At 42.4% G+C, this 27,593-nt stretch overlaps 2 protein-coding genes across 4 annotated transcripts; one reads left to right on the forward strand and one right to left on the reverse strand.

Annotated features, from left to right (window-relative positions):
- Nucleotides 1-2,490: 2,490 nt before the first annotated feature.
- On the forward strand, nt 2,491-11,884 carry LOC131246803 (protein PUTATIVE RECOMBINATION INITIATION DEFECT 1). 2 transcript variants are annotated; one of them, XM_058247214.1, is made up of 9 exons: nt 2,491-3,195; nt 5,306-5,418; nt 5,498-5,658; nt 5,752-6,066; nt 6,562-7,534; nt 7,621-8,311; nt 9,193-9,473; nt 9,554-10,223; nt 11,439-11,884. In XM_058247214.1, exons 1-9 carry the CDS (start codon nt 2,740-2,742, stop codon nt 11,658-11,660), a joined length of 3,882 nt encoding a protein of 1,293 aa, XP_058103197.1. In that variant the 5' UTR covers nt 2,491-2,739; the 3' UTR covers nt 11,661-11,884. The 2 variants fall into 2 exon arrangements, with proteins under 2 accessions (XP_058103197.1, XP_058103198.1); XM_058247215.1 differs by lacking the exon at nt 5,306-5,418 and having other exon boundaries at nt 2,859-3,195.
- A 1,701-nt stretch (nt 11,885-13,585) lies between these two features.
- LOC131246804 (uncharacterized) lies at nt 13,586-26,843 on the reverse strand. Of its 2 annotated transcripts, none has more exons than XM_058247218.1 (7): nt 25,512-26,843; nt 24,341-24,446; nt 23,460-24,241; nt 16,791-16,893; nt 15,558-16,699; nt 14,702-14,800; nt 13,586-13,874 (listed from the first exon to the last, which is right to left on the reverse strand). In XM_058247218.1, the coding sequence occupies exons 1-7, from the start codon at nt 26,499-26,501 to the stop codon at nt 13,791-13,793; spliced, it is 3,306 nt and encodes a 1,101-aa protein (XP_058103201.1). In that variant the 5' UTR covers nt 26,502-26,843; the 3' UTR covers nt 13,586-13,790. The 2 variants fall into 2 exon arrangements, with proteins under 2 accessions (XP_058103201.1, XP_058103200.1); XM_058247217.1 differs by having other exon boundaries at nt 16,791-16,896.
- Between the last annotated feature and the right edge of the window lie 750 nt (nt 26,844-27,593).

Raw genomic sequence — 27,593 nt, forward strand, 5'->3', positions numbered from 1 at the left:
TGTGGGGTCATGTGCCATGAGTTGACCAGTTGGTAGCAGCGGGGCCAGATCTGATGATCCAAGCTGATGATCTAATGGGACTTGCCATGGCTCCCTATAATCTGGATATCTTTCACATCAGAATATCAAGCTGTTTGATCTATAACTATTTTCGTAGCAGATGCTATTTTTATCCTGACCGTCTACTTGTTGGCCCTTGATCAAATGATTGGCTTCTGCCAATATGGGAGATTTGATCCGCTATCAGATGTGTGGCTCATCAAATCAATATCTGGATGACAGAGAAATGGTCTGCCTGTATGGACATGCATCAGAAAGAGAATTAAGGACTATTAGATGTGGCCCATCAGATCAATATCTGGATAACAGGACCATGGTCTGCCTGTATGGATTGATGCATCAGAAAGAGGAATAAGGACCATAGATGTGGCCCATCAGATCAATGTCTGGATAACAAGACCATGGGCCTGTGCTCACACTTTCACGTAGTGCTCTTTCATCATTTTTGGCACTTGGTTGTTGGAGGGGAGTGGTGGTGGCCCCTGTTGGGAGCTATCCATGTACTGGAAATAGAAGTTTGGAATCAATGTTCCAATCTCCGAGCCTGTAGCAGGTGGATTCATGTACTGGGAAATGGAAGTTTTGGCATTTGTAGGACTTAGTTCCGAGCGTGTATAGCAGGTGAATGATCCTTTTATCATTCGGCCCAAAGATCAGCAACTCTGTAAACTTGGAAACAAATGTATAAGAAGCAAGGGTGTCAGACTCAGAATACTTACCGTAATGTCTGATTGTTATAACTGTACTACATGTATGACATCTGCAACACCCCATTTGCGTCAGCTCAAAAAATATAAGTAGATCTAAAACTCAAGTGGGCCGCACAGTAGGAAACATCATAAATGGAGACGCCCACCCAACCATTGAAACTCACTCGTCGGGCCCACGAGAAGTTTTAGCTCTGGCTTAGACATGCATGTTTGGTCCGTGGAATAAAATGGTATTGAATTGTATTAGATGGGATTAACATTGTTATTGAACAATGATTGCAGCATGTCTAGCAATACCATGGTATTTTAGCCATCCAGTCACATGTTTGGGTTAAAAATCTTGCCACGGGAAAACATTAGATTAAGCAAAATTTTGTTTGGTGGACCATGGAATTGTAATCAAGGGACCAAATTCACAATGGATATCGTTCACTTGTACACATATAACCAGAATGTCACGTGTAAATGGTGTATATGGATGGATGGCATGGATAAACACATATATCAATGTGGGGCCCACATGTGTAGTGGATTTCAAAATTCATGAAAATCCCACTCGGACCAAATGCAATTTCATGGGACCAAATGCAATTCCATCCCACCTAATCCCAACATTTCTCATCATCCCCAAATGCTGGATAAAATTTGCACGGACCAAATGCAATTCTATCCCATCTAATACCCTCCGCCAAACGCCCTTCTTTCTGTTGGGATGCATCTGATGAACGGATATGACTGCACATAAACATCACAGTGGCCCGAGGAAGGTTTTAATGGTGTGGCCCACTTAAAAGAGTTTTAGATCCCTGTGATTTTTGGGCTTAGTCCTAGTTGTTACTAGGGGTGTACATGAACCGAGCTAGCTCAGTTAGCTCGATTTGACTAGGTTCGAAGCTGAGTTCAAGCCTAGTTGATCTGATTTTTTGAGCTCGAGCTAGCTTTAGTTAGCTTGATTCGACTAGGTTTGAAGCTGAGTTCAAGCCTAGTTGATCTGATTTTTTGAGCTTGAAAATGAGTTCGAGCCAAGTTCGAGCAGGCCCCAGCTCGACTCGACTCGACTCGGATTGAATCCGGCTCGAATCAAACTTGGATTGAATCAATTCGGTGACTTGGTTACTTTGCCATTGATGTTGCTCACCAAGTGTTTAATAAAATGACTCAACTAAGTGTGGCCGGTGGCAAGGAAGGTATGTACATGAAGCAAATACTTTTTTTTTTTATTTTTAAGTTTTTACATTGCTTAGAAGGCGTTTGATAATATATATATACACGCACACAAACACCCCACACACACACATGCACACACACACCCCACACATGTTCACCACTGGTGGGTACTTGAACCCTTAACCCGGTGTTGAAACTCCTGGGAGTCTACCACCCAGGTAAGAGTAAAGGCCCCTTTTGATAAAATACTTGTAAACTCATTGCTTCTGTTTCACATATATAGGGGTTTTAAAGGTGCAGTTTAGGTATTTGTGAAAATGCCTCACCGGTGAACTCGGCTCAATCTTGGCTTGAACTCGGCCTTGGCCCAAGCTGCTAACGGAATTAAGCTGAGCTGGCCGGTCAGGCTCCAGGACCGAGCCGAGTTCGGGCTGAGGCCAGCTCGACTCGATGTACACCCCAAGTTGTTACAACTGATGCACCGGCATATCAAGGTGGGCCCCACAGACCCTTTTTCTTTTTGTTTTTGTTGCACTGGCTCCCTACAACATGAACATACAACACTGGTTGTAGGAAAGCTGTGTCCGTACATGCCACGTGTAGGGCAGGAAAGACTCAAACCCCGAAGAAAATATAACTGCCGGGTATCCTAGTGGGGCCCGCACAAAATGATCCATTAGCCGCTCCAAATCACGCACGTTGGCAGCAACTACAATTTGGCGGTACTCCTCCCATAAACATATGCCATTTAAAAAAAATTTCCCTCCCTTATTTCATCAGAAAAGAACTGAGCATTTGAGATATGGAAGAAGAAGAAGAAGAGTATTGCAATTCGAACCCGTACACCTCCGGAGAATGGTTGCAGTCCTGCAGACAAGGCCATCGATCATCAGTCCAGATCGAAACCGTACAAGGCGGGAGGATCTGCCTCATGTGCTTCTCCAACCTCCTCTCCAACCACACCACCTCCCCTCCCTTGCACTTATCCTACGCACTTTCTCAGCTATCTCAGGCCATCCGCAGCCCTCCTTTCCTCCTTAACCTGCGCACCTTCCATGCGCACTTACTCATCACTCCTCTCTCCCACGCGCTTGTCTCCTTCCGCGACGAACCTCTGGCTCGGCAGACCATCGATCTCATCGCCGATCTCTGTGCCGGCCCTGATAATGCCACTGCTTTCGCCCGCGATTTCATCTCTCGGATCGCCGATCTTCTGTCCTCGGGCGCGTTGGCGTGGAGCCGTGGCCAGATCTACGCGGTAAGATGAATCTCTCTCTCGTGCCATGCCTCCTCGCGAGAGCAGGGCTTCCTCTACTCTCTGTACACGTGCCAATGTGGCACGTATGTGAGAGATCCAAACCGTTTGTTCTGTTCGGTTCCATCGCAGATGTTTGTTATCATGAAAATTAGGCCAATCGACCGTCGGGTGGGCCATCCGTGGTCAATATTTCGACCGTTCGTTTTATGCATATAGATGCAATCCATCTGATTATCAATCCAGCCTTAATTTTTGTAAATGGAACAAGCAGAGCATGGGTCATGAACTGAACGGTTCGGATCTCGCGCATCTTGCCACACTGGTGGAGGGTAGGATTTTCAAATCCTACTCGCGAGTATATATGCACTCATCAAGTTGTTGCCGCTAAATGGGTAAAAGTTCCCAGGCCGCTGCACCAGATGGATTGGTGGTCCTAACCAATCACGAGTATACACGTGGCCTATGCATGGTAATCAAAATGATTCATCTGGTGGGCCATAGCCTAAAACTGTCGCCGATCCGAAGATCGTAATCTTCTGATCAACGGTTTTGCTCATTCAACATGAATGTTAGTGTTTTCTGTTTTAACCATCCTTTTGTAGGCACCGATCTGCACAATTTCTGGAAGGATGGCCATCTATTTGCCGGGCCCACAATGAAAGTTCCAACTTCCAATTGTAATCTGTGCTAATAACTTGATTAAATTACTGAAAAATCTTGCAGCTTGTTTTTTACCTTATCTTATCATCTGATAAATTTATGAAATCTCACACTGATCAGATGATCCCAACCATCCAATCAGTGGCCATCAAATGGGCTGCTAAAACAAAATTGCAGAGGGAAATCAGATGGTTAAAAATCGTTCAATCAGTGCCACTATCTGGCTTTCTGTTCCATCTGCAATGGCCCACAATCTGGATGATTTGGATTGAGATCTGCAATTTTCAACCCTCTACAGTCCTTTCAGAGCCTTCACCATGTGTTTGGTTATTTTCTTGAATGATAAAAAGGTAAAAGGAAAAAAGGAAAATGGAAATTTTGTGCAAACAGGTTGTAGTGATAGTCAGTATGTACCAGTCTCCACTGGTGGTGGGCGGGAATGCCAACACACATTTGAAAATGCAATCTTTAAATCCCATTTTGAGACGCATGTTGGGACCCCTAACAGTCCATGGACAGTGGGAGATTGGTGTATAATGACTTCTCTGCATTGCCACAAAATCTAAATGTTGAAAATACAATCATAATTTCAATTTCGGCTTTTTATATCAACTAATCGATGTGAATTTAAAACAACTCAGACAGCCGCTGATGTTTCAAGGCTATGGACATGGTTTCAAGAGAAATGATCTGTAGTGAAATGCTAAAGATGCTCTTGGACATTTTCCAGCCACCAGATCTTGATCAAACAGTTTTAGGTGTGTGGGTCACCATCCCAGCTGGCGGTTGCCTCTATACCTGATAGCCATCTAGTTGTGATCACGAAATGTCCCGCGTTGCAATTACAACACGGGAACTTACGCATCAACCATCCTCTTGTTTTAACAAGCCCAATATAAACCGGGGCGTGGTGGTTCGGATACCACCGTAAGCTATTGTGGTGCCGGAGAGAATTGGGGCCTACACGATGTATTCATGACATCCAACCCATTCATCAGATGTGTGACCTCAAGCTACCTCCAGAACCTGAAAATCAGCCCAATCAAAAACTCACGTGGGCCCCACCACATGGAACAAGTTGAAAGTTAAAGCCTACAGTTTATTTGAATAGGAGTTCAACCATGTTGTTTATCTACAATCCAGGTCATTCAAATTTCAGACCCTTATCTGGCCTGTATGAAAGGTTAGGCCCAAAATCAAGGGTGGTCATTCCCTCCCATCTTGTTCCCTGTTCTGTGGCCTACCTGAGTGTTGTATCATGCTGATTTTTGATACTTGTGGGTAATGTGAGCTTACGCATTTGAAGGATGCATTGCATATCCTGTATGCATCACATGGGCCCCACACCTGCCCGGTACCACTGGATGGCACCTCTGTAAACTGTAACTATAACAAATGAACTTGTTTGTGAATAGTGACTGACTCTCAATAAGATCTCCCTCCAATGCAGCTGCATTGCTTAGGAATTCTACTGAACTGTCAGATGGATGAGAATCTGTCCGCTCACATCAAAGATAAAGTTGCTCTCATCTCCAGCCTCGTCAAGGGGCTTAAGCTGCCATGGTGATTGAATAAATCAATCTACTCATCCAAAGTTCCAATCTTCATTTCTCGTCTAATCTCTCTCTATTTATGACCACAGTGAAGAGATTCATGGGGAAATCTTGTTTGTGCTGTATAAGCTATCCATCCTGCAAGGCGAAGGAAGTGATGATTTCTTGTGCTTTTGCCCGAAACTGTTGTACCTGTCCTTGGAAGCTCTCATAAAGACCCAACACGATGACGTCCGCATGAATTGTATAGGTCCGTCTTCTTGCTTTCCACCTCTGTGCTTTTTACGTCCTAAAACTTCCATTGCTATAAATCATGAATCATACTCGGTGTTCACTTCCGCAGCGCTGCTGACAGTATTAGCTCAGAGAGGATACCTTGAATTCGAGAAATCACTGGCAAATGTTCAAAGTAGTTGTAATTCCAGAGAAGCAGGCAATTTCATTCAGACAACACAACTTGCAACTGGTACTTCTCTGATCAGCTTGTTTGCTGACGCCATCAAAGGTCCTCTGCTTTCTTCTGATACACAAGTACAAATCAGTGCTTTGGACTTGATCTTTCATTTGCTATCATTAGAGGTAACTTCTGTCAAACAGATTCAAATCCTGGTCGAAGAAAGCATCACTGACTACGTTTTTGAAGTACTGAGATTGTCAGGTAATTTGTTCGAATCAGATGCTAAATCCTGTCCATTGAATTTGTTGAGGAATTTTATGATCCTTGTTATGAGGATTTGTTTAGGATCATAGGGCCCTGAGTATCTAGTACTACAGATGACCATCCAAACTGTTGCTTTGAATATAGACAGTTGCTGCTTTTTCACAGGCTTGCAAATCTTCCAGACTGCAAGATCTTAGCCATCCCATCTTTGGCTCTTTTTCTTTGAATATAGATAGTTGCTGCTTTTTCTTAGCCATGTATTACTGAGACACATTGAATGGTTAGGATTGTCCGATCAGAAGATTTATTAGAGGTTGTTTATCCATGATATTGACCAACCTGATGAACAGAGTCTAGATCACCAAACAATGGGCCCCGCTTGTACAAATTTAGTGCCTGGGGACTCATAAGCATCCACAGGCCAAGGATCATATGATTTGCTGAGCTCACTAACTGCTGGAGTTGGTTACTGAGTTGTTATGAAAATGGCAGGAAATAAGGATCCTCTGGTTGTTTCCTGCCTCCGCGTTCTGGGTCTTTTAGCGACTGCAGAGGAAGCCATCCGACAGAGTCTCGCCATTGGGTTTCCTACCCTGATTCCAGTTCTGCGTTATGTATCAGAGATACCACTTCATCCAGTTCAACCTCATACACTGAAGCTTATTTCGACCTGCATCTTCCACTGCCCTGGTATTATATCAAGATCTCAAATAGAAGAATTGGTTGTGGTCTTGACAGCAATGTTCAGAATGTACACCCGTGGAGAGATGGGGATGTTGTCTGAAACATTCACCATGGCCTGCTCAACATTCATAGGTCTACTGACATTACCGTCTTCATGCGGGATCCCATCATTAGCAGCGTCTGTCCAAGAAGCATTTAGCAATGCAATTCAATCATCTTTTTGTGGACCTCGCAGAAATCCCAATCAAGTCCTTTTGTACTCCCTCTACCTTTTGAAAGAAGCCTATGCCTACAGTCAAGAACAGAACACTGTGAATACGGACCGCGTGGAATTGGCCAACTGTACCATACAAATGTGTGAAACCCATATATTACCCTGGCTTGGAAGGTCCATTGACGAAGCAGAGGAAGACGAGGAAATTGTCCTGGGAATACTTGAAACTTTTCACTTGATTCTGCTTCAGGGGTCTGACATACAGGCCAAGAAGTTTGCTGAGATGCTGGCTTCCTCATCTTGGTTCAGCTTGTCCTTTGGATGCTTAGGATTGTTTCTGTCGGATCAGATGAAATGGAGAGTATATCTGTTGCTCGGCTCCATTGTCGATAAAATTTTGGGAAATGACTCAGGTCAGCCCATCAGAGAAGCTGCTACGATCCTACCATCAGATCCTCTAGACTTGTTGTTTCTGCTTGGACAGAAGAGCTCACATTGTTCGGATTTGATTTCCTGTCAATCTGCAGTTCTTTTAATGCTATATACCAGTTCATTGCAAGATGAAAGGTACTCGAATCCTCATCTAGTTCAGTTTGCTCTATTAGGTTCCATGTTTTCCACTCTTCATAAAAGCTCGTGTTTTTTCTCCCCAGCCTTGCAGATGATAGACAGGTTTTGGCTTCCTTAGAGCAATATATTCTTGTTAACAATGCCAATGTAGCAGATTCCACATCCTTGACTCGATTAGTGCATCTATATGGTCTTATTAGGGGTGCTGATACAAGCTACCAGACACCCTACAGTCTTGAAGCAGAGAATCTCCTGTTCCATTTACTAGTTGAGAAGGACTGGGATTTGCTTTCTGCAAGAATTCATCCCAGAGCTTTGAAATGGTTGTTCCAACAGGACAGGATACGGGCACCATTGTCTGCCCAGATCCTGAATTTCTGTAGATTCAACAGCGAGAAAGAGACCCAAATTAGCAACCATGGAAACAACACTCAGATGACAGACATTGAAGTAATTGCAGAGCTGGTAGCAGCAAGTGATAACATTGGAGCGTCGCTGCTGGTATCTTTACTGAAACAACTCCAAGAAGAAGGTCGAGAGGATTACATCACTTCATTGATGAATCTCATGGCCGAAATCCTCAACATCTTTCCAGCTGCTTCAAACCAATTTTGCCAGAATGGTATCAGTGATGTAATCCGCAGCTTGTACTATTCAACATATTCTTCGGCCAGGATCTTCACAACTTGCTCGATTCTTGTTTTCAACATTCTACAGTCAGCATATCCTCAAATGCTCTTGGATCACAAACCTTGGCATCTGGTTACTACAAAGGTACTCTCCTACTCATGATATATTTCAATTTGTTATTGGAAAGTTATAATGCATCCGGTACTTACAAGAGTAGGCTGTGGTTTGTTGATCCAGATAGTTGATCTGACAGGACTTGCAATGGTGGATGCCCGAAAAGTCCTTGAGATTGAAAGACCCTAGCCATCAAAATTTTCCGTCTTTCTTTGGACTTTGGTGAGTTCTTCTTAGGTGTCCTTTGGTAGAATGGATTTGGATTCTGATTTAAGAATCCAAATATAGACGACCCCAATTAATTCGGTTAAGGCTTAGACATTGATGATGTAAGAATCCAAATACTGGATTTCATACGTGGATTTTGCATTCTTTCAGTTGCATTTGGCAGCCTGGATTTGCAAGCCTGTAAAATCAGAAACTATGTTTGGCAGCCGGGATTTTGGGCCTAAAAGAGAGGAGAGAGCAGTTATAGCAGTCGAAAAGGATTGAAAATCCAGGATTTTGCACCCCACCTTTTCTTTTGGATTTTAGAAGGGGTCCTTTTGAGGATTTTCATTCCAAGTCGGATTCGGAATCCATGATTCTAGGGGGTGCCAAACATGATATAGATTGAAAATCCTGGATTCCAATTCCGAACTGCACAAAATCCATGCTGCCAAATGACCCCTTAGTCTGATATTATTAGGTCACCAATCAAAAGGTTAGATCTTTCAGTCTAGGAGATTTTTGGGGCATCTCTCATCCACTGTGGGCCCATCAGAACAACGGTTCGCATCACCAAACCTCGGGTCCCACCTGCACAGGATGGACACATCAGGACACTATAGGCATCGTGATGTGTCAAGAAGACCTTATCTTCCCCCTTACCTAAAGATGCAAGGAACTCATTGGACTATCTTCCTTTGTAGCTGCTGGAGTGTTTGATCCCTACATTTTCTGCAGACACGTGCAACCAAGAAGGGCATCTAGTGATTTGCATTCTTTCTCTGATCCTGCACCATTCCACCAACCAAGCACTCACTGAAGCTGCAAAAGTCATACTGTTGAATACTTCCCTAGCTTCTGCAGTTAATAACATAATCCAAGCAGCCTGCGGAAAAGGCCTGACTTTGGTTGATCATGATGAGGAAACGAGCACTGGAGAAACCTTAACTTTTGTGCTCTTACTATATTTTTTCTCGTTAAGAAGGTCAGTTATCATTCACCCAAAAACATTCATTTGATGGTTCTTTCATTACTTGGATCACTAATGCATCCATTTCTCCTCAGTTTGGATGTGCTTTTACAAGGGACCTTGGATTGGCAAGATTTCCTTCACTCATCCAACAGCATCCAACCGCTTTCCGTTGTCCGTATTCCCTGCCATGATTTATGCAGGTTGATACATTTTGGGCCTGCTTCTATTAAGCTGGTCGCATCACATTGCCTTTTGGAGCTGCTCATCAGAATCACAGATCAGAGGAATAGCAAACAAGATGGGCTCAAATGCTCTGGAAAGTATTTGCAGTCTGTCATAGCCGTACTGGAAGGTTTGGTCTTTTATGGAGATATTAGAGTAGCCATGAACTGCGCTTTGTGTTTGTCCACAATTCTGAGGTGGGAGAAGCTAGGCGTGCAGGAGAAGAGAGCAGTTGGAGAAGATAAATGGTGCAGGGTGGTCATGGAAGAGTTGGCATTGTCTTTGGCAGCTCCTAGTTTGGCATCGAAGTCATTCATGAATCAGCACAAGCCCGCAACTCATATAGCCATTGCATTGCTAAGACTGGATCGAGCAGGTGAGTGGATGAGATCTGTGTTCAATGGTCCTTGCATCTCTGGTATAATTGGGAACCTTTCAGCTGGTAACATGAGTGCCGAGATGGCCCGATTGTTTAGAGAGCTATTAGTCTCTGGATATCTGAACGAAGAGCAGATCGAAGCTCTAAATCAAGTGTTCCAGGTGAGGATTCTCCTGTTTACCTACTGGGCTTGCTCTTTTATTTTTCCATCAGTCTGTGTTAAAGTCCCTTGACAGACATTGATACACCATCCTCTAATGGCTCATGCTTTTAGTGCAACTGGCTGTTTGACATGGAATCAGAGCGGAAGGTCAAGTGTTCGGATCCCAGGAGTAGCAAATATACTTCCATAATATATTCCCATGTGGGCCCATTGTTTATGGTGTGTGTCCCTCCACCCTTTAGGACTTGAACGATGTACAACTGCAATTCGAGGACTATCGGTTCCCTATAAAATACTTGGAAATGTCATTACAGTTATGCCCCATTTGATAGGAAATGTCATTGGAGTCCCGTTAACTGAAGAAAACTGTAATCATAATGAACAAAGAGAACCTAGACAATGCTCGGTCCACAAGTTTATTCTGCCTTTTTTGTTGAATGTGGATCGTTGTTGTATTCCTTTCATAACCACTTATAGCCATCAACTAAAGATTGGGTTGTCCCATGTGGGATGTTGAATGGACCATTACAGCAGGGCCCACAAAATCGATGGTTGTGGATCATCGAAACATGGGCTCGACCTATACAAACTGAAAACTCTAATGTACTGCACATAATCTCAACCCGAGAATTTTATAATACCTCATAAATCAAAGAGAAATACTTCAATACTATGCAAGTTATGATGGATGATACGCAGGCAGTTAGAAATTACTGAGAAATCACATACTTGGCATAAGCGGGCAGGTGGAGAATTTCCTACTTCAATCCATACCTGCTGGGCCGGTTGGAATGAATACAGATCTCCCACCAGCAGTCTTATCTTCCTATCACTTCCCTTCGTTCAAGAGATCTGATCTCTTTGGACCTCACCGGCTGGGCGAAGGAGAAGGAAGGGGTGGGTAGTCCAGGAACATATTAGATTGCTGGACATTTATTGGATGGTTAAAAATTAATAAAATCCAATGGTCTGCCTTTCAAAAAACAAGTGTCCATGAAGCAGAGGTTAGGATTGTTCAATCAATCTGATTTCTAGCCCGTAAGGCCATAACTCAACGATGGTGGGTTCCACAATTTGGTTGGTTTCCATTGAATTAATGTTTGACACATATACCATTTCTAAGTGCCTGTGTATGGAGCGTCATAAAGCAGCTAGAGTATCAAATTAACTCCCTAAAGAAAATCCAAACTCATGTTGTTTATAATATTTGCAGGCCTGCAGAAAACAGGTATACATGAGCAGTACTCAAGAGCAGGATAAAGATGAGTGTTTTGAGAAGGTGCTCGCTGTCCCTGATGATTTAGGCAAGGCATGCAGGGTACTGATTCACCTAATGTCATTTTCAACACACACTGTAAGTGGAGTTCGAGCCGAGCAGAGGAAACTGTTGGAAGAAATTGAAATGTTCAGTCGAGAGTATTCCACAAGAACATAACAAGCAAGACTTGAAACATCGACTCGGTTCCTCCCCAAATCTCATTAGCATTTCATTGAAATGTTCACTCATCGATTATACGCTATTGAATCAAAGAAATAAGCCTTATCTAATCATGGGTCCTCTTTGTTTATCTTTTAGAGAAAAGAGAAACGAATACAGAACACTCTCGGTTAGTGGATTTTGAATAAAGGCAATGAATAGGAGGAATTATAGGGTCCTCATCGAATGATTTTGTAGATGTGGGGTCCATTTTTCAGTGATCCAGACTGTTGATCTGATGATCCCTGCCTTTGATACTTATGCTGCACCTGGAAGTATGCCCACCTCTCCCTTATCTCTTGCCATATATCCCATCAAGTATAAAACCCAAAGCCCCCAAAGTGGCAATTTCTGCCATTTTGGGTTCTAGCAGGAGTTGAATTGAACTAATGCGGGAGTGGGCTGTGTTGCCACCTCAATTTGGTTCGACCAAGGTCACAAAAGAAGGATTTTCTGGATAAAAAGAGATCCCTCAGGTTCAGTACAGTTGCTTGAGTACTCACCTCCATATCTGCCAGCCTAGATCTAAGCCTCTTTGTCACCAGATGAGTGGCTTGGATCCAGCATGTTGGCACAGGCTGCATGTGCAGTGCATTTGCCATTGCGAGTTGCAGGTGGGCATGTCATCTCCAATAAATCACATGCTCTTCAAAAAACCAATGTGAAATGGTCAAATCACATGGCCTGAAACGTTGATCTGGCAAAGCACCATAGTTCATATGCATACACTTGCACTCGGGCTTGTACGCATGGCATAAATGTAACTCAAAATAAACTGTCCAAATCACATGACCCACTGTAGATAGATCTTGAATCCTTGATACTAAAAATCAAACTGGCCCAACAAACCTAACCTCTGAATCTCTGATCAATGAACATTTGTGTTCTGTTCTGATATTGATTTTTTTCATTTTAACCAATAAATACTACCGGTCAGGTAGTTACTACAGTTCAAAGTGTGATTGTTGGTTTGTGACCCATCGAAACTAGGGCTCATGGTTCCCACAATCTCCCTGCTTAGGTTTAGCTACCAACATTTCATACAGATATTTGAGGCTTGCACAAGCTGCCTACCCCTTCTGCCTGACTACATGATTATTTCAAGCCGTTCATCTAAAAGGTTCTGTCATGGATTGGTGGCGTGGAAATAAAGAAAAAAACTTACTGATTCAAGATCCTCACCACAGAGATTAACCATTGTTATTAACTGGTGCAGGTAATGAATGAAGAGGACCATCCATTTAGTGGACACCTCTTCTATGCAGCCATGATGACCACACCTTTATGCAGCCAATATTGCATTTGGAGCCAATTGAGTCCCATTGCAAACCATCCAAACCTATTCTATTTTAGTATTTCTGAGAGCTTTCTATATGAGAGATTGAATTCCTCTCAATGAATTTCCAAGTCTGAAACAAAAGACTAAAAGCTGCTCAGTAAAGGTATTGCATCTTCAAAAGCACACTCCCCCTGGATGTCCCAAGATAACATGGATCACTATATATATTTTTCCAAAGAGCCTTGCCAAGGTCTACTCACAAGAGTAAGATTTTGACTCATACCCTCACCATACTTGCCCATGTAGCAATGGTTTTCCATTCATCAGGTGGGCCCCACTGCACATGGCATGGTCCCCATCGAGTCAGCTACATAGGTAGCTCCAATATGGACTGTGGGTCCTTTTTCTAGTATCTGTGTGGTGCACCTGATGACCAGTCCGGACTAATTCTCAGGCCACATCACATACACAGTGCAGCACACATCTGATGAGCAGCTCTGATCTCACAGATGAGTATCACACTGCAAGTGTGGCAGGAGCAGGACTAGAAATCCTAACCTTCCAAGTGGCCTCAGCAATTTCTCCTTTTCCAAATAACAATCTCACAGGCCAGAGTTGTTATTCTCTATTGATCATCACAAGAGAAGCGCAGGCTATATATCTCAAGAAGAAGTAATTTCAAGTTTCCTTCGATAATACACAAGAACTGGAATAATGTGGGGTCCATGGAACTCATATTGCAGCTACATTTAAATGCACTAATCCCACAAACCAACCATTTGCATTTTGTGATCTGCATTGCCTCTTTGTTACTCATCGTCTTCTACCTCGGACTTGGGAATAAGCCTTTCTTCAACATGATCTGCAAAGCTCACCCTTCGCTGTTGCAAGCTCTGCTTGGATGGAATGAGAAAAATTCAGCTTTTTACAACTAAAGAGGTAAATGCTAGAAAAGCAAATATCACTGTGATGCCCAATTCATGAAGTGTGCACATCGCATTCATGTTACAATATTGGGACAGTCGGCCTGGAGGCTGCCATGTTGCGTGGGCCATACATCAAAAGGCAAGTTTATCAAGCTAGTCCATCTGATCACTGGCCTGAAAAGAGGAGAGCTTGAAAAACAAACCAAAGGGTACACATTCAGGCAACACTCCCAGCAGTTTGATGGTCGGAGTTGTCCAATCGGTGTTGCTTTGGCCTATGAGAAAAGCTTTGATTTCATACTCTGGCAGTGTAATGGATGATATACAGGCACTTAGAAACTACTTGCAAATTGCATGTAGTAGCATTTAAGTTAAACTGTCCAAATTATGGTTCCCAGTTAGATGTCTCATAAAACAAAAATTACTCTTATTTGATTATCTGACTATCAGATTGGTGGACATTTATTGGATGGTTAAAAATGAAAAGGTATCCAATGGTACCATTTCAAGAAACAAGTGTCTGCAAATCACAGGTCAGGATTGTTCAAACAATCTGATTTTGGGATTGTCTTAGCAACAGTGGGTTCCGTAATTTAGTTCCTGTGTGCCTGCGTATCACGCATCCTGCACTGCCCAAGTATCATAACTCCCTTTTGGCCTATAGCCCACCCATGCAGTGGCCCACTAGATCAACCATTATACAGGTCTTCCATGTGCATCGTGGCAGCCAACACAATGCATGATAGCATTTATCAACACTGGAAACATGCAAAGAAGATCGGGAAGGGACTTACCGTGATTCTGCAGTGAACTTTGAGGTCACGGGTCATTTGCCGAAGACGACTTCTTGCAATTTCTTCTGCTCTGGAGGCTCTTTTGCAAAATCCTTTTACCTGCATTTAGAATCGGAATGAAACTTGAGACCTGGTTATTGAATGATATTTGATTAAAAGAGAAATAAAATAGTTATTTCAAGAGAAGGTGTGACGCCATTGTTGAGCATCTTTTGTTAGGTAATGTGATTAGACTAAAGAAGAAAAAAAAGAAAAGAAAAAAGAAGGCAATTCGAGTATCAGGTAAAAAAATTGACTCAGAAGAAGCAAAGTAAACCAGTTTAGGATCTCCATTTTACTTGCTGCTAGATGACCATTGAACAAATGTTCTAGGTTGGCTAAGCTGAAATGTTCGTGAACATGCCACCATATGTGCCACTGTGGCACATGGGCATGAGATCCAAGTTGACCATCATGTACATCCCGCAATGTAGTTCGCCTTCATAAAAATCAGGCTGGTTCCCTCATCAGGTGGTCCACAATGTTAGAAATAGTCAAACGGCTTAGAAAAACTATGGCTTGGCCACATAAAACCCTGCAAAAACTGCAATTCAAACTGTTTCTGAAACAGGAAAACTGTCCATTTGTTTCAGAAACCACAGCGTGCCCTGATAGATTGACTGACTTGATTTTTGGGCAAGATGGTCTAAACAGCTGGACCTACGTGATGGACAGCTGGGGCTTCACACCCACATGCCACATTGGCAAATGTGGCAGCATTTAGGTGGGCCACCTTATGCAACCATACATGAACGAAACATAATCATTTATATTGTGGGCATGATATGAGAATGCATCAAGGAATGTCTCAGATTACCTGATTGATTTGGCCTACAATGTGACCATTGGCACTATCTGTCATAGGCAAAAACGATTTCTCCATCAGACTTCTCAGACACGACAGTTCCTTCATTAGATTCACAGCAACTTCTTTCGCATCCTGCATTTGCTTCCTCGAGAACTCGTTAGCTTTTTCAGCATGGAGACGGAAGGAAGTGCAATTCTGGCACGTACACAACCCCCTGCATGCTCGCGGGCACTTCTTCAGAATGCCTTTCATGGGAGCCAGAACAGGCCTTTCTGAAGGAACAGACACATTGGCCTGAGATGGATGTTGGGGTAGTACGCCCAATATTTCAAGAGGTTTCACATCTATAGTCAATGTCGGTATTATCGCTTGATTGTCCTTCTCAGATTCTCTACACAAACCAGAAGGGTCTTGAATATGAGAATCACACTCTTCTATTAACAAAGCTTCCTGCTCGATGGGGGAACTAGACAATTCGTTGCATGGAGGCTCCGTTCTGTGAACGGAAATTAGAGCATCATGTCCGGGCTCGAACTCAAACGAACTCCTCAACATGACCCAATCATTTTCCGATGCAGTTTCAATAGAGGAATCAGGCAGCATTGATATCACCAGATCATGTGAAAGAGCTGGATTTTCAGGAGGATTTTGGATTGGAGTTTTGGCAGTGGGTTGTTCTGAAGAATATAGATGCAGACACTCAGACATAGAGGAACCAGATGAGCCTGAAGCAAGACTCGATGGTTTTTCATGAGGATTTTGGATTGGAGTTTCAGTAGTGGGCTGTTCTGAAGAATATACATGCAGGCACTCAGACTCAAAGGAACCAGATGAGCCTGCAGCAAGACTCGCTGGTTTTTCAGGAGGATTTTGGATTGCAGTTTCAGTAGTGAGTTGTTCTGAAGAATATAGATGCAGGCACTCAGACACACAGGAACCAGATGAGCCTGCAGCAAGACTCACAGTTTTTTCAGTTTGGGAAGCTCCTGAACCATCAAAACATTGTTGCACGGGCAATGGGTCAGTCTTACGACTGCTGAGGTCAGAGTCGTGAGATAGAGAGTCCAACAACAATGGTGGAGGCCTTTCCTCCACGGCCTTTTCAACTTCCACAGGATAAAATTTCTGGGAAGAATGAATTTCCAGCGCACCTGAAAGAAATCAATTTTCAAATGGATGTGAGTTTTGAATGGCCATGTCAGCAAATGACAAAAATAAAATGCAAAAGGCCCGAAATCTTACTAGCATTGTCTTTCGCAAGATCCATAAGAAACGGCAGCAATCTTCTATAGCTCAATGAATTTGGAGTTTGGAAGAGCTTTAACTGGGAGCATGGAATTAGCCCCTGCTGGATACCGGTAAGCACTAGCATTATATGAATGTCAACCAAAGTTTCAGGAATCCTCATTCAAACTGGTTTTCAAAGCAGTCGACGGGCATATTTCATTGACCCAGACTGTACGCTGGCGGGCCTCCCCATATGGGCAACAAAATAAGATGTGTACACCTTTTCCCACTGGTGGTTGGACTAGTGGCTATATTTCTTAACCAACCATCAGCAAGTTAACTATCAGATCACCGGCAGGCCCACCAGGTGAACAGTCTGGATCACTGGAAGAAATTTTCAAATAAGTGAAAATTCAGCTCATTCTGGCTGAGGATAGTACACTAGCTTGTAACGGATTTGCTGTAAATAACATTTCCACTTTCAAGCATCAATCCATGTTACAAGCACAAGTGAATTACCCATGAAGCGACCAAGTGAGCCCCACATGATCACACGTGTAGCCAATATTGCTCTGTGTGGGTGATCTATTGGAAGGTTATTAGAGGGCAGTGTTTTGAATAGTGTCCTAGAGTAGCAGTAGCGCCCTAGCGTAGCTACAACGCTACATAGCTTTAGCATATAGCAAGGTGTACCAAATCGGTTACATATCGGCCGTAACGGTAACAGCCGAGTTCGTTATGCGATATGGGAGTCGAAATGGTGATCCCCCAGTTTTTGGCTCGGAATTGGCCGTTATAGTGGGCCGTAATGGCCGTTACGCCCCATAACTACCGTTACTTCTCTGTAATGGTCAGGGCTTAACGCTCGTAAACTACTAGTTTTTTTTTTTTTTTTGTCAAGTTGCAATTTTTCTCATTTTTTGGCATTTTTCTCTTTCAAAATCTTTCCTAAACCATTCTACTACAAATTCTGACCACTCTTAGTTTGAATTTGAATATCAAAACAAGTTACTTCAAGGATTTTGTTGAATCAAAGCTCTATGAGCCATTTTCTAAAAAATCTTCAAAAATAGGTATTTATATTTTTTTAAAATCTCTATTGTTATGGTTGAATATGATGCGTTATTCAAATTAGAACATATGAATGTGCATTTTACAAATTATGAAACTGATTTTCTATTATTATTTTCAGTCAATTTTTGAAAATTAGCAAACACTTACACATATGAGATATTTTAATAGTAAATTCATTGTAATATATTTATCATTAGTATTAGATAGTTAGAAAATTAAATATATGAATTTTGCAGTCAATTCGAGGCCATCATGTTCATAAATTCATCAAACCACCTGATACAGCTTTCTCACCAAAGAGTGAATCATTACACTACCATAAATACGTTCAAAATTATAAATGAATGCATATTTGGTCAAGGCTTAACGCTCATAAATTGCTAGTTTTTTTTTTTTTTGTCAAGTTGCAATTTTTCTCATTTTTTTGCATTTTTCTCTTTCAAAATCTTTCCTAAACTATTCTACTACAAATTCTGACCACTCTTAGTTTGAATTTGAATATCAAAACAAGTTACTTCAAGGATTTTGTTGAATCAAAGCTCTATGAGCTATTTTCTAAAAAATCTTCAAAAATAGGTATTTATATATTTTTTAAAATCTCTATTGTTGTGGTTGAATATGATGCATTATTCAAATTAGAACATATGAATGTGCATTTTACAAATTATGAAACTGATTTTCTATTATTATTTTCAATCAAATTTTGAAAATTAGCAAACACTTACACATGTGAGATATTTTAATATTAAATTCATTCTAATATATTTATCATTAGTATTAGATAGTTAGAAAATTAAGTATATGAATTTTGCAGTCAATTCGAGGCCATCATGTTCATAAATTCATCAAACCACCTGATACAGCTTTCTCACCAAAGAGTGAATCGTTACACTACCATAAACACGTTCAAAATTATAAATGAATGCATATTTGGAATATTTAGAATTTTTCTAGATTTAATTGATTTTTTTAAAACAAAAAAAAATAAAAATAAAATTTGTGGCCATTACAGGGAGGCGTATCGGCCAATATGGCCCATAACCGTATCAGTAACGGTAAGCACCATTACACCCACTATTACCACAATGGTACACCTTGGCATATAGCATAAATCCCTTGTAGCATGCGCTACAGGGGTTGTGGTGTATCTAGCGTAAGCTACGTTTTTTTATAAATAATAATTGTATTTTGTATTTAATATGTTCAACCTATGAAATTTTAATATCTTTTCATACTTGCAACTTATGGTTACAATTAGACATTTGGTTGGCTTCTGATAAATGATAATTAATAACTTATTTGAACATGCTTATACTTGAAAAAATGAATCATCTTTTTGGCATTTGTTTATTGTTTTTGGCTTACTATTTATCATAATTTTTTCTATTTTTAAATTAAAAAATAGAACTATCGTGTAGATTACGCCACATGCTACAAGCTACACTACATATGCTACATGCTACAGAGGGTTGAACGCTACGCAACACACTACCGCTATTTAAAACACTATTAGAGGGTTTCATGTTGGGAGAAAGATTCCTTCTTAACCACACGCATAGAAATATCGGAATCAAAAGAAAGCAGAAAAAGATGCAAACCACAACACAGAGATTTACATGGTTCCCTTTCGGTACATCTATGGATTCACACCAATCCACTATACTCAAAGGCAAAAAAATGAAGCAGCTCTCAATACAATTACGGCTCTTTCTCTCTCACAAGAGAATATATGTTATCCCAAACGAGCTAGGGTTTACATAAAACTCTATGTAATTTTACAAAATTGCCCTCTGGACTGGGGGCACACCCCCGAACCCCCAAGCGACCCCCAGCAAGCTTAACACGAAGCTTGACCCGCGAAAGTGCTGGCTGGATGAACAATACACCTTTGATGATCAGGCTCCATAGATCCTAACATTTCATGCTCAAATCAGTTGCATATAATCATCACTCCGCGTTGGGCAGCTGTAAGTAATACTTGGTCTAATGGGCAGGATCGAGTTGTGATGTCAAGACTCAAAATATTCTTAGCATTGGCAAGTTGGGCGGAGTTCTTCCCACTAGCTTCTTAGCATGGGCTGTTGAAGCCTATCTCCAACCATTGTTCTATTCTCTCGGAGGAAGAGAATTGGGGCATGAAACCCTTCGGTTCAAGATGACATGGTTAGAGATGGAGGGATTTTCCAAGTAGGTGAAAAAATTGGTGGTCTTCCTTCAATGTCAAGGGATATGTGGGTTTCAAGTAGCATAAAAAATTGAAGCTCTTGAAAATGAAAGTCAATACGTCGAAGAGGGAAGTGTTGGGGAAATGAGAGGCTGAGACGGAAAGCATTCTCAATGAAATTCAAGTTCTTGACATCAAGGCAAAAGGAGTAGAGTAGTCAGGAGTTTTGGCAGGAAGAAAGGTTACGCGTCAATATAACCCAAGACAACTCGAGTCATCTCAAGGAAGAGGAGATCAAGTGGAGACATCATTCGAAGGCCACTTGGCTCAAGGAGGTTGACAAGAACACAAGGTTTTCTTATAGCATCGCGAGCGCACTGGTTAGATGCAACATGATAAGTAGTGTTGTGGTGGAAGATAAGAGGATTGATGGGGAAAAAAAAAAGCAGGCGTGTGATTGGGTAGTTCACTTCTATAAAAAAACTACTGTCAGGAGAAGTGTGGAGGAGGCTAGTGCTGAATAACTTAAGCTTCAAAATCCTCTTGAGGGAGAAGGCTAATTTGCTTGAAAGTCCCTGTGAGGGTAAGTGAAGGTTGTCATGGATTCATTGGGAAATGATAAAGCTTTGAGTCCCAGCAGTTTCCCTTTAGCATTAGTTGGGATTTCTAGGATATTATGAAAGGTGATGTTTTGAGCTTCATGTCGGAATTCTTAAAGAGGGTTGTTTATCGGCTGAGCTAGGAGCATCCTTTATTGCTATTATTCCAAAGGTGTCTGGACCAAAAAGCTTGAAGGGTTTCAGACCAATCAATTTGATAGGAGGTCTATATAAGATTCTCACTAAAGTCTTGGTGTCTCGATCTTGTGCAATCCAAGCATCATCTCTAAGAATCAAGAAGCGTTTGTTGCCAGGCAACATAAGCTGGATTGCACACTTATAGCTCATAACTGTTTTAACTCGTGATTCAGAGAAGGGCAAGATGGAATCATGTGTAAGTTGGATGCTGAGAAGGCCTGGGATCATGTCAATTGGGGGTTCCTGAACTATATTCTAGGTGTGAGCAAAAATGGAAAGAGTGGATCAAGGCATGGATCAATTCAGCTAGATTCTCAGTTATGGTCAGTGGCCTCCCAAATGGATTCTTCAAAAGTTCAAGAGGACTAAGACGGGGTAACCCGCTTTCACCCTTCCTCTTCGTGTTGGTAGCAAAAGCTCTGAGTGGAACGTTGGACAAAGGGCAAAAGGTTGGCCTTTTTAGCAGGTTTTACGAAGGGATAGGATCCTCAATTTTCCAACATCAGTTTGCAAATGACACGATCCTTTTTTTTTTTGTGAGGCTGATGCTCCCATGGTGTTCAGGCTCAGGATGATCATCAAGTGCTTTGTTGTGGTATCAGGGTTGAAAGTTAATATCACGAAAAGTAAGATGCTCGGTCATCTAATGCCGAAGGAAGAGGTCGAGCAAATGGCAGGAGTCTTAGGCTGTGTGGTAGGTACCTTTTCCTCGACTTATCGCAGCCTCCTGATTTACATTGGGAAGCTGGCTAAACATTTGTGGGATAAAATAGTGGAAAGAGTTGAAAGGAAATCAGCTACTTGAAAAAATCAATAGCTATCTATCATCCATGGTATGGTAAAACGGTTACGTAATGGTAACAGTGATAACCATTAGGTGTTATGGAGCTGAAACAGCCGTAACGGCCGTTAAAAAAAAAAAACAGCCCAGTAATGTGGCTGAATCAAATTTTTTGAAAGGCCATAATGACCACTGTGTCCCGTATCATAACTGTAACAGTGATGGGTTACCATTACCAATGTGGAATACCTCGCCATCGGTGTTCTAACCCTTATCAGAGCAACCTTGTCAAACATGCCCTTGTACTTTATGTCACTGTTTAGATGCCCAAAGTTGGTATTGGCTAGATTGGAAAGGTTGAGACGTGATTTCCTTTGACAAGGTTCAGACGAGAAGAAATAGATCCATCTCTTGGGTTGGGAAGAGGTGTGTAAACCTCATGAAGAGGGAGGAGCTGGCATTGGGGATCTAGAAACAAAAAATCTTGCTTTGCTACGTAAATGGTTATGGAGGTTCGGGTTGGAAGAGGGAGCTTTGTGGAGGGAGACCCTAGCAAGCAAATATGGATGCCAAGATGGAGGGTGGTTGACAAAGGATTCTCATAATCTCAGATTCTCAGGCATCTGAGATATGGAAGGGGGTTTCTGCCGTGAAGTCCAAGTTCAAAGAGGGGACCAGGTTCTCACTTGGAAGTGGGGATATGATCCAGTTGTGGGAGGATACATGATTAGGCGAAACTTCCCTGCAATCAGCTTTTTTCAGAATAGCCTGTCTATCTCCGATTCATAACCTCTTGGTTGCTAGTTCTATCTCCGATTCATAACCTCTTGGTTGCTAGTTGCTTTACTTTTTTTAATTGAGACGTTGCAGTTTACTCTCTCCCCTGTCAAAGGTATCTTCTTGATGAAGGAGTATGTGTCATTGTTGGCTCATATCCAGTTATGTTGTCCAGCAAGAGGGGAGTTGGACAAGATGGTATGGTTGAAAGACCGAGTATCAGCGCTTCTTGGTCTGTTCATTCTACAATCTGCTTCATGCCCCAGGGGTTAACATGTGTGGGCAGTTGCAGCAAGTTTGTTATTATGGTGCGTCATTGATGGCTAGTTGGGAGGAAAAGAGTTTTGACTGTTGACAATCTCCAAAAGCGGTCAATGGTGCTCCCCAAGTTTTGTCTCATGTGCATGGCAAGTGCTGAATCAATTGCTCATCTTTTTATTCATTGCCCATTTGCTGGTGAAGTGTGGATCAGCTTTCTAAGATTCTTCAGTATGTGGTGGGAGATGCCAGACACAATTGGCCATCTCTTTTTGACATGGCATGTAGTCAGCCTAGGGAGGGCTATTTGGAGGCTATTATGGTGTGCTTCCGAAGGTTGCAGCATTTGGATGGCTAGTTGGGAGGGAAAGAGTTTTGACTGTTGACAGCTCCAAAAGCAGTCAATGGTGCTCCCCCAATGTTGTCTTAACTGCGTGGAAAGCACCGAACAGCTTTCTAAGATTGTTCAATGTGTTGGGGCGATGCCAGACACCATTGGCCGTCTCTTTTTGACATGGCATGTAGTCTGCCTAGGGAAGCAAGCGAGGGTCATTTGGAGTCTATGCTTGTTGGCTATCCTTTGGGCAATCTGGGGGGAGAGGAATGGTAGATACTTTTGGAATGAGAGCAATAGGGTGGAGTGGATCTTTTGCAGGGCAAAGCCTACATAGTGGAATGGACCTTGTCTATAAATGTCTTGAAGGATTGTAATTTTTCAGGTTTTGGGTTATAGTCTCCACACCATCTCAGCACCTCTTCTAATAAAATTGTCGTCGTCTTTCAAAAAAAAAAAAAAAAAAAGAATTGAAAATTCGAAAGATCAATATGCTTACCAGCTTGTTCTTGACCAAGGCATTTGCGTCCTTGGAACGACGAAACCTTTCCACATTGCTTGGGTTATCATTAGAAAACCTTGCGCATGACAGGTTCTTGGAGATAGGATCTTGGCCAATCAAGTCAAGCATGCCCACATTTCCTCCATCAACCAGCCCTGAAGATTTACATAAGATATTGCCACCGGATGGTGTTGCCTGAATACATTCTTCACTAGAACCATCGACCCCATCCAAAATCCTGCTATTGCCATCCAGTTCAACGTTCCTTTCTCTGCCAGACAATCCAGTGTCCATGTCATGGCTGATTGGAGGATTGGACAAAGAAATGTCTGGAATCTCCATTTCATGAATGGAACCAACAGAATCGCAACTGGGCTCCAACTTGCAAGATTCTGACACAACCTGATCATGCTGCGGTGCCATTTCACTGTACTGGTCAGTTCGAATAGATGCCGCCGTGTCATATGAAGCAGCGGGATTGTCATGATGGTTTTGGATGGGAATTTCAGTAATAGGTTGTGGTGAAGAATCTAGATTCAGGCATTCAATAACACAAGGAACAGGTGAACCGGCAGTGGGGCTCTTTTCCTTTGACTTTTCAGTAGGGGAAGTTCCCAAACCACCATAACAACACTGCATGGACGAAGGATTGCTTTTACACCTGTCTGAATCAGTCTCGTTCGACAGAGAATTCAACGGTGGTGGAAGAGGTCTTTCCTCCACAGTCTTCTCGACATTCACAGGCCAAGGACTGCCACAAGAATGTATTTCTAAAGCACCTGCAAGAAGTCAATTTCCATATGCACATAAGCTTTTTTCCATGTTCATTTATATCAATCAAATTATGGGAGCAAAATGCAGAAGGCACAAAACATTACTGGCATTGTCCTTTGCAAGATCCATGAGAAATGGAAGCATTCTTCTGTAGCTGAATGAATTTGTGTTTCGGAAAAGCTTTAGCCGGGAGTGCCGACCGAGCCCTCCCTGCAAAACAGCATCACCCACTGACTGTAAGCAGCCATGACTATCAGCACCACCCACAGACTATCTACGTGGGATCTACACGTTGATATGTGGAGGACCCCAAAAGCCCCTCCAAACAATCACAGTCATCAGCTGATGGGCCTTTGGCAACTGCATATCAGACTAGCTAAGCATTGTATACATACAGAAAGAAATTTTGCACCAAATAACCTCACTATTTCCGTTGTATCAAATCAATTTAGAATATCAAGCAGATTTTCAAAATGCTTACATATAGAAAACATGTTCTAGTTTAAAATTCAGAGTTAAATGGTGAGGAGATCCAAACCGTTCATATAGGGTGCCCATTGTGATGGAGAGAATCCAAAACCACCACATTGAATGGTACCAACCATCTGAACTGGGACTTTTTGAATGTGGACCATCGGTCACCATTGCCCATTCCAATCAGATATCTAGTATCATTTGACAAGGAGTTGTGAGGCATGGCCCATCCCATGATGAGGAGATCCAAATTGTTCATATGGGGTGCTGAATTGTGATTGAGAGAATTTAAAATCACCCCATTGAATGGTACTAACCAACCGAACTGGCATCAATGAATGTGGACCATGGGTTGTTATTGCCCATTCCAATCAGATGGTTAGGATCATCGGACAGGGAGTTGCCAGGGCATGGCCCATCCCATAATGAGGATATCCAAATTGTTCATATTGGGTGCCCCATTGCGATGGAAACTATCCAAAATCACCCCATTGAATGGTACCAATCATCTGAGTTGGCCCTTGTTGAATGTGGACCATTGGTTATTATTGCCAATTACAATCAGATGGCTAGGATCATCTGACAGGGAGATGCAGAGGCATTGCCCATCCCATGATGGAGCTAGCAGAGATCGATGACTACTAGAAGGTGGGACCCATATGCTCCACTGCTGACTCCAACAAAAGATGTCATTCCTTCCTATCAAGCATGAAATGATACATAAAAAATAACAGAACATGATCATCCCATTAACAGATTTCTTTCCATTAGAACTGCAATTTTGAAAATCAAACTGCTTACTGATCTGTTCTTGACTGGTATATTTTCACCCATCTTGGCATGGCAAAATACTTCAGCCACGCTTGGATTTTCACCAGAAACCCTCACACCCGGCAGGTTCTCCACAACATTATCTGGGTCAATCAAATCAGGCTCCACCACAATCCCCCCATAATCCCGTGGCTGAGATTTACGAAAAATATCACTATCTGGGGGTGTTGTCTGAAGCCATTCTTCACCCAAACCATCAATCCCACTGGAAACCCCACTGCCCCCATCGAATTCAACGTCTCTTGATACATCAGACAACATTGAGTTCATATCATCATCTTGGTCAGCTCGGATCTTGTCGTTTTGGTCCGAGGAGCTTCCCAATCTGATATCGATTTGAATATTTTCATCTATCTTCCCATGACAGAATCCTTCACCGATACTTGGATTTTCACTAAAAACCCTCAAAACCGGCTGGTTCTCTGCAACGTGATCTGGGCCAATCAAATCAGGCTCCACCAAGATATGGTGCTGAGATTTACAGAAGATGTCACTGTCAGGAGGCGTTGTCTGAAGCCGTTCTTCATCCAAAGCATCGACCCGTCCAGAAACCCCACCGCCCGCACCAAATTCAATGATTCTTGATACATCAGACGACATGGGCCTCATATCGTCATCTGGATCAGCTAGGATCTTGCCCTTTTTGTGCGGGGAGCAATCGCCAACGATCGTAGTTGGAGAAAAAACCCGTCTGGCTCGAAGATCTTTGATGGAGATGTGGGAGGTGATGTCAGGAATTTCGTCGGGATGCAACCAATTGACTGGGTCCTCATTGGATGATCCCAGCCGTTGGATGATGAGCTTGCGCCTGAGGCTGGGGTCGGGCCGGGCACGCCCCGAGCGGTTGCGGTGGAGGAATAGCTCAGACCTTCTGCGAGTGAAGGTGCCTTGCATTTGCTGCGAAGAAGAAGAAGAAGAAGGACGCTTTCGCTTGTTTGAACGGAGAGATTCTGCTTCCATCTGATTTTTCTTTTGCTAGATTGGATTTTGGGGATGTTTGGAAGAGAGAGAGAGAGAGAGAGAGAGAGAGAGGGTTTTGATTTTCTTTTCTTCTTTTTTTCTGCTTTTGTTTTTGTTTGTGGCGGGAAAGAGGAGGAGAAGGGAGGGAATGGATTTTGGCGGGAATTGGGAGTTTAGAGCTGGACGCAGATTGCCTGCTACACCCGAAGCTAGGTGGATCCCACCGTGATTTTTGTGAAAATCCACCCCGTCCATCAGTTTTTTCAGAACATTATAGTGCTATACTATAAAAACGAGGCAGATCCCAAACCCAAGTGGGCCACCAACAGGAAAAAGTGGGGAGGGAAATTCCTTACCGTTGAATAGTTTCTGGGGTCCTTCGAGATATTTATATGACATTCAAACCGTTCATAATGTCACTCCCACTTGGATGAACTGAAAAATCCAAAATATTATCCTGATCGAAAAATTATATGGCCCTGTGGATGTTTAAACGGTGGATATTCAATCCTCACTGTTTCCTATTGTGTGGCTCACTTGAGTTTTTATCTGCTTCGATTTTGGAATTTTTCCTAATATGAGATGGAAAAACGGATGAACGGGGTGGATTTCTCACAAACATCCCTATGGGCCCCACCTAGCTTACGACCGCAGGAACTTCCGGCGGTCGGAATCGCAGCAATCTGCGTGTTAGCTCAGATGGTGGAGAGTATACTCGTGTTTTCTTTTTTCCTTTTATATGTGGGGCCATTATTCACTAATCAAGACCATTAGTCCGTTGGTTCCTACAGTGGATGGACGATGTACTTAAAATCTAATCGATAGAACGATTTTAACCTTTCATTTTGTGAGCTGAAGATAGACGGTTAGGAAGAAAGGTACAAGTACAAGTGGCAATGCCCCAAGATTGGTGGTGATGATCTTCCTGTCTGGGAGAGTTTTTGGGCATGGTCCCTTCTAACAATAGATCAATGGTCTGGATTAGCTAGTAATGGGCTCCATTTGTCAAAACATAAAACCAGATTATGCTGTGACTGTAAGTGTCCGCATGTATGATCTGAAAATTCCCCGTGGTGGAGAGGAATTGGGTCT

Source organism: Magnolia sinica, chromosome 5, assembly GCF_029962835.1.
Source record: "Magnolia sinica isolate HGM2019 chromosome 5, MsV1, whole genome shotgun sequence".
In the NCBI taxonomy this organism is placed as follows: Eukaryota; Viridiplantae; Streptophyta; class Magnoliopsida; order Magnoliales; family Magnoliaceae; genus Magnolia; species Magnolia sinica.

Excerpts from the sequence above, each read along its gene's own strand:
- LOC131246804 (XM_058247217.1), bottom strand. The coding sequence starts at position 26,501 with ATGGAAGCAGAATCTCTCCGTTCAAACAAGCGAAAGCGTCCTTCTTCT. Across the intron at positions 24,242-24,340 it reads TCTTGCAAAGGACAATGCCA|GTGCTTTAGAAATACATTCT; the intron begins GTAATGTTTTGT and ends GACTTCTTGCAG. Across the intron at positions 13,875-14,701 it reads AAGTTCACTGCAGAATCACG|AGCTTGCAACAGCGAAGGGT; the intron begins GTAAGTCCCTTC and ends CCATCCAAGCAG.
- LOC131246803 (XM_058247214.1), top strand. The coding sequence starts at position 2,740 with ATGGAAGAAGAAGAAGAAGAGTATTGCAATTCGAACCCGTACACCTCC. Across the intron at positions 5,659-5,751 it reads CGTCCGCATGAATTGTATAG|CGCTGCTGACAGTATTAGCT; the intron begins GTCCGTCTTCTT and ends TCACTTCCGCAG. Across the intron at positions 8,312-9,192 it reads GGCATCTGGTTACTACAAAG|CTGCTGGAGTGTTTGATCCC; the intron begins GTACTCTCCTAC and ends CTTCCTTTGTAG.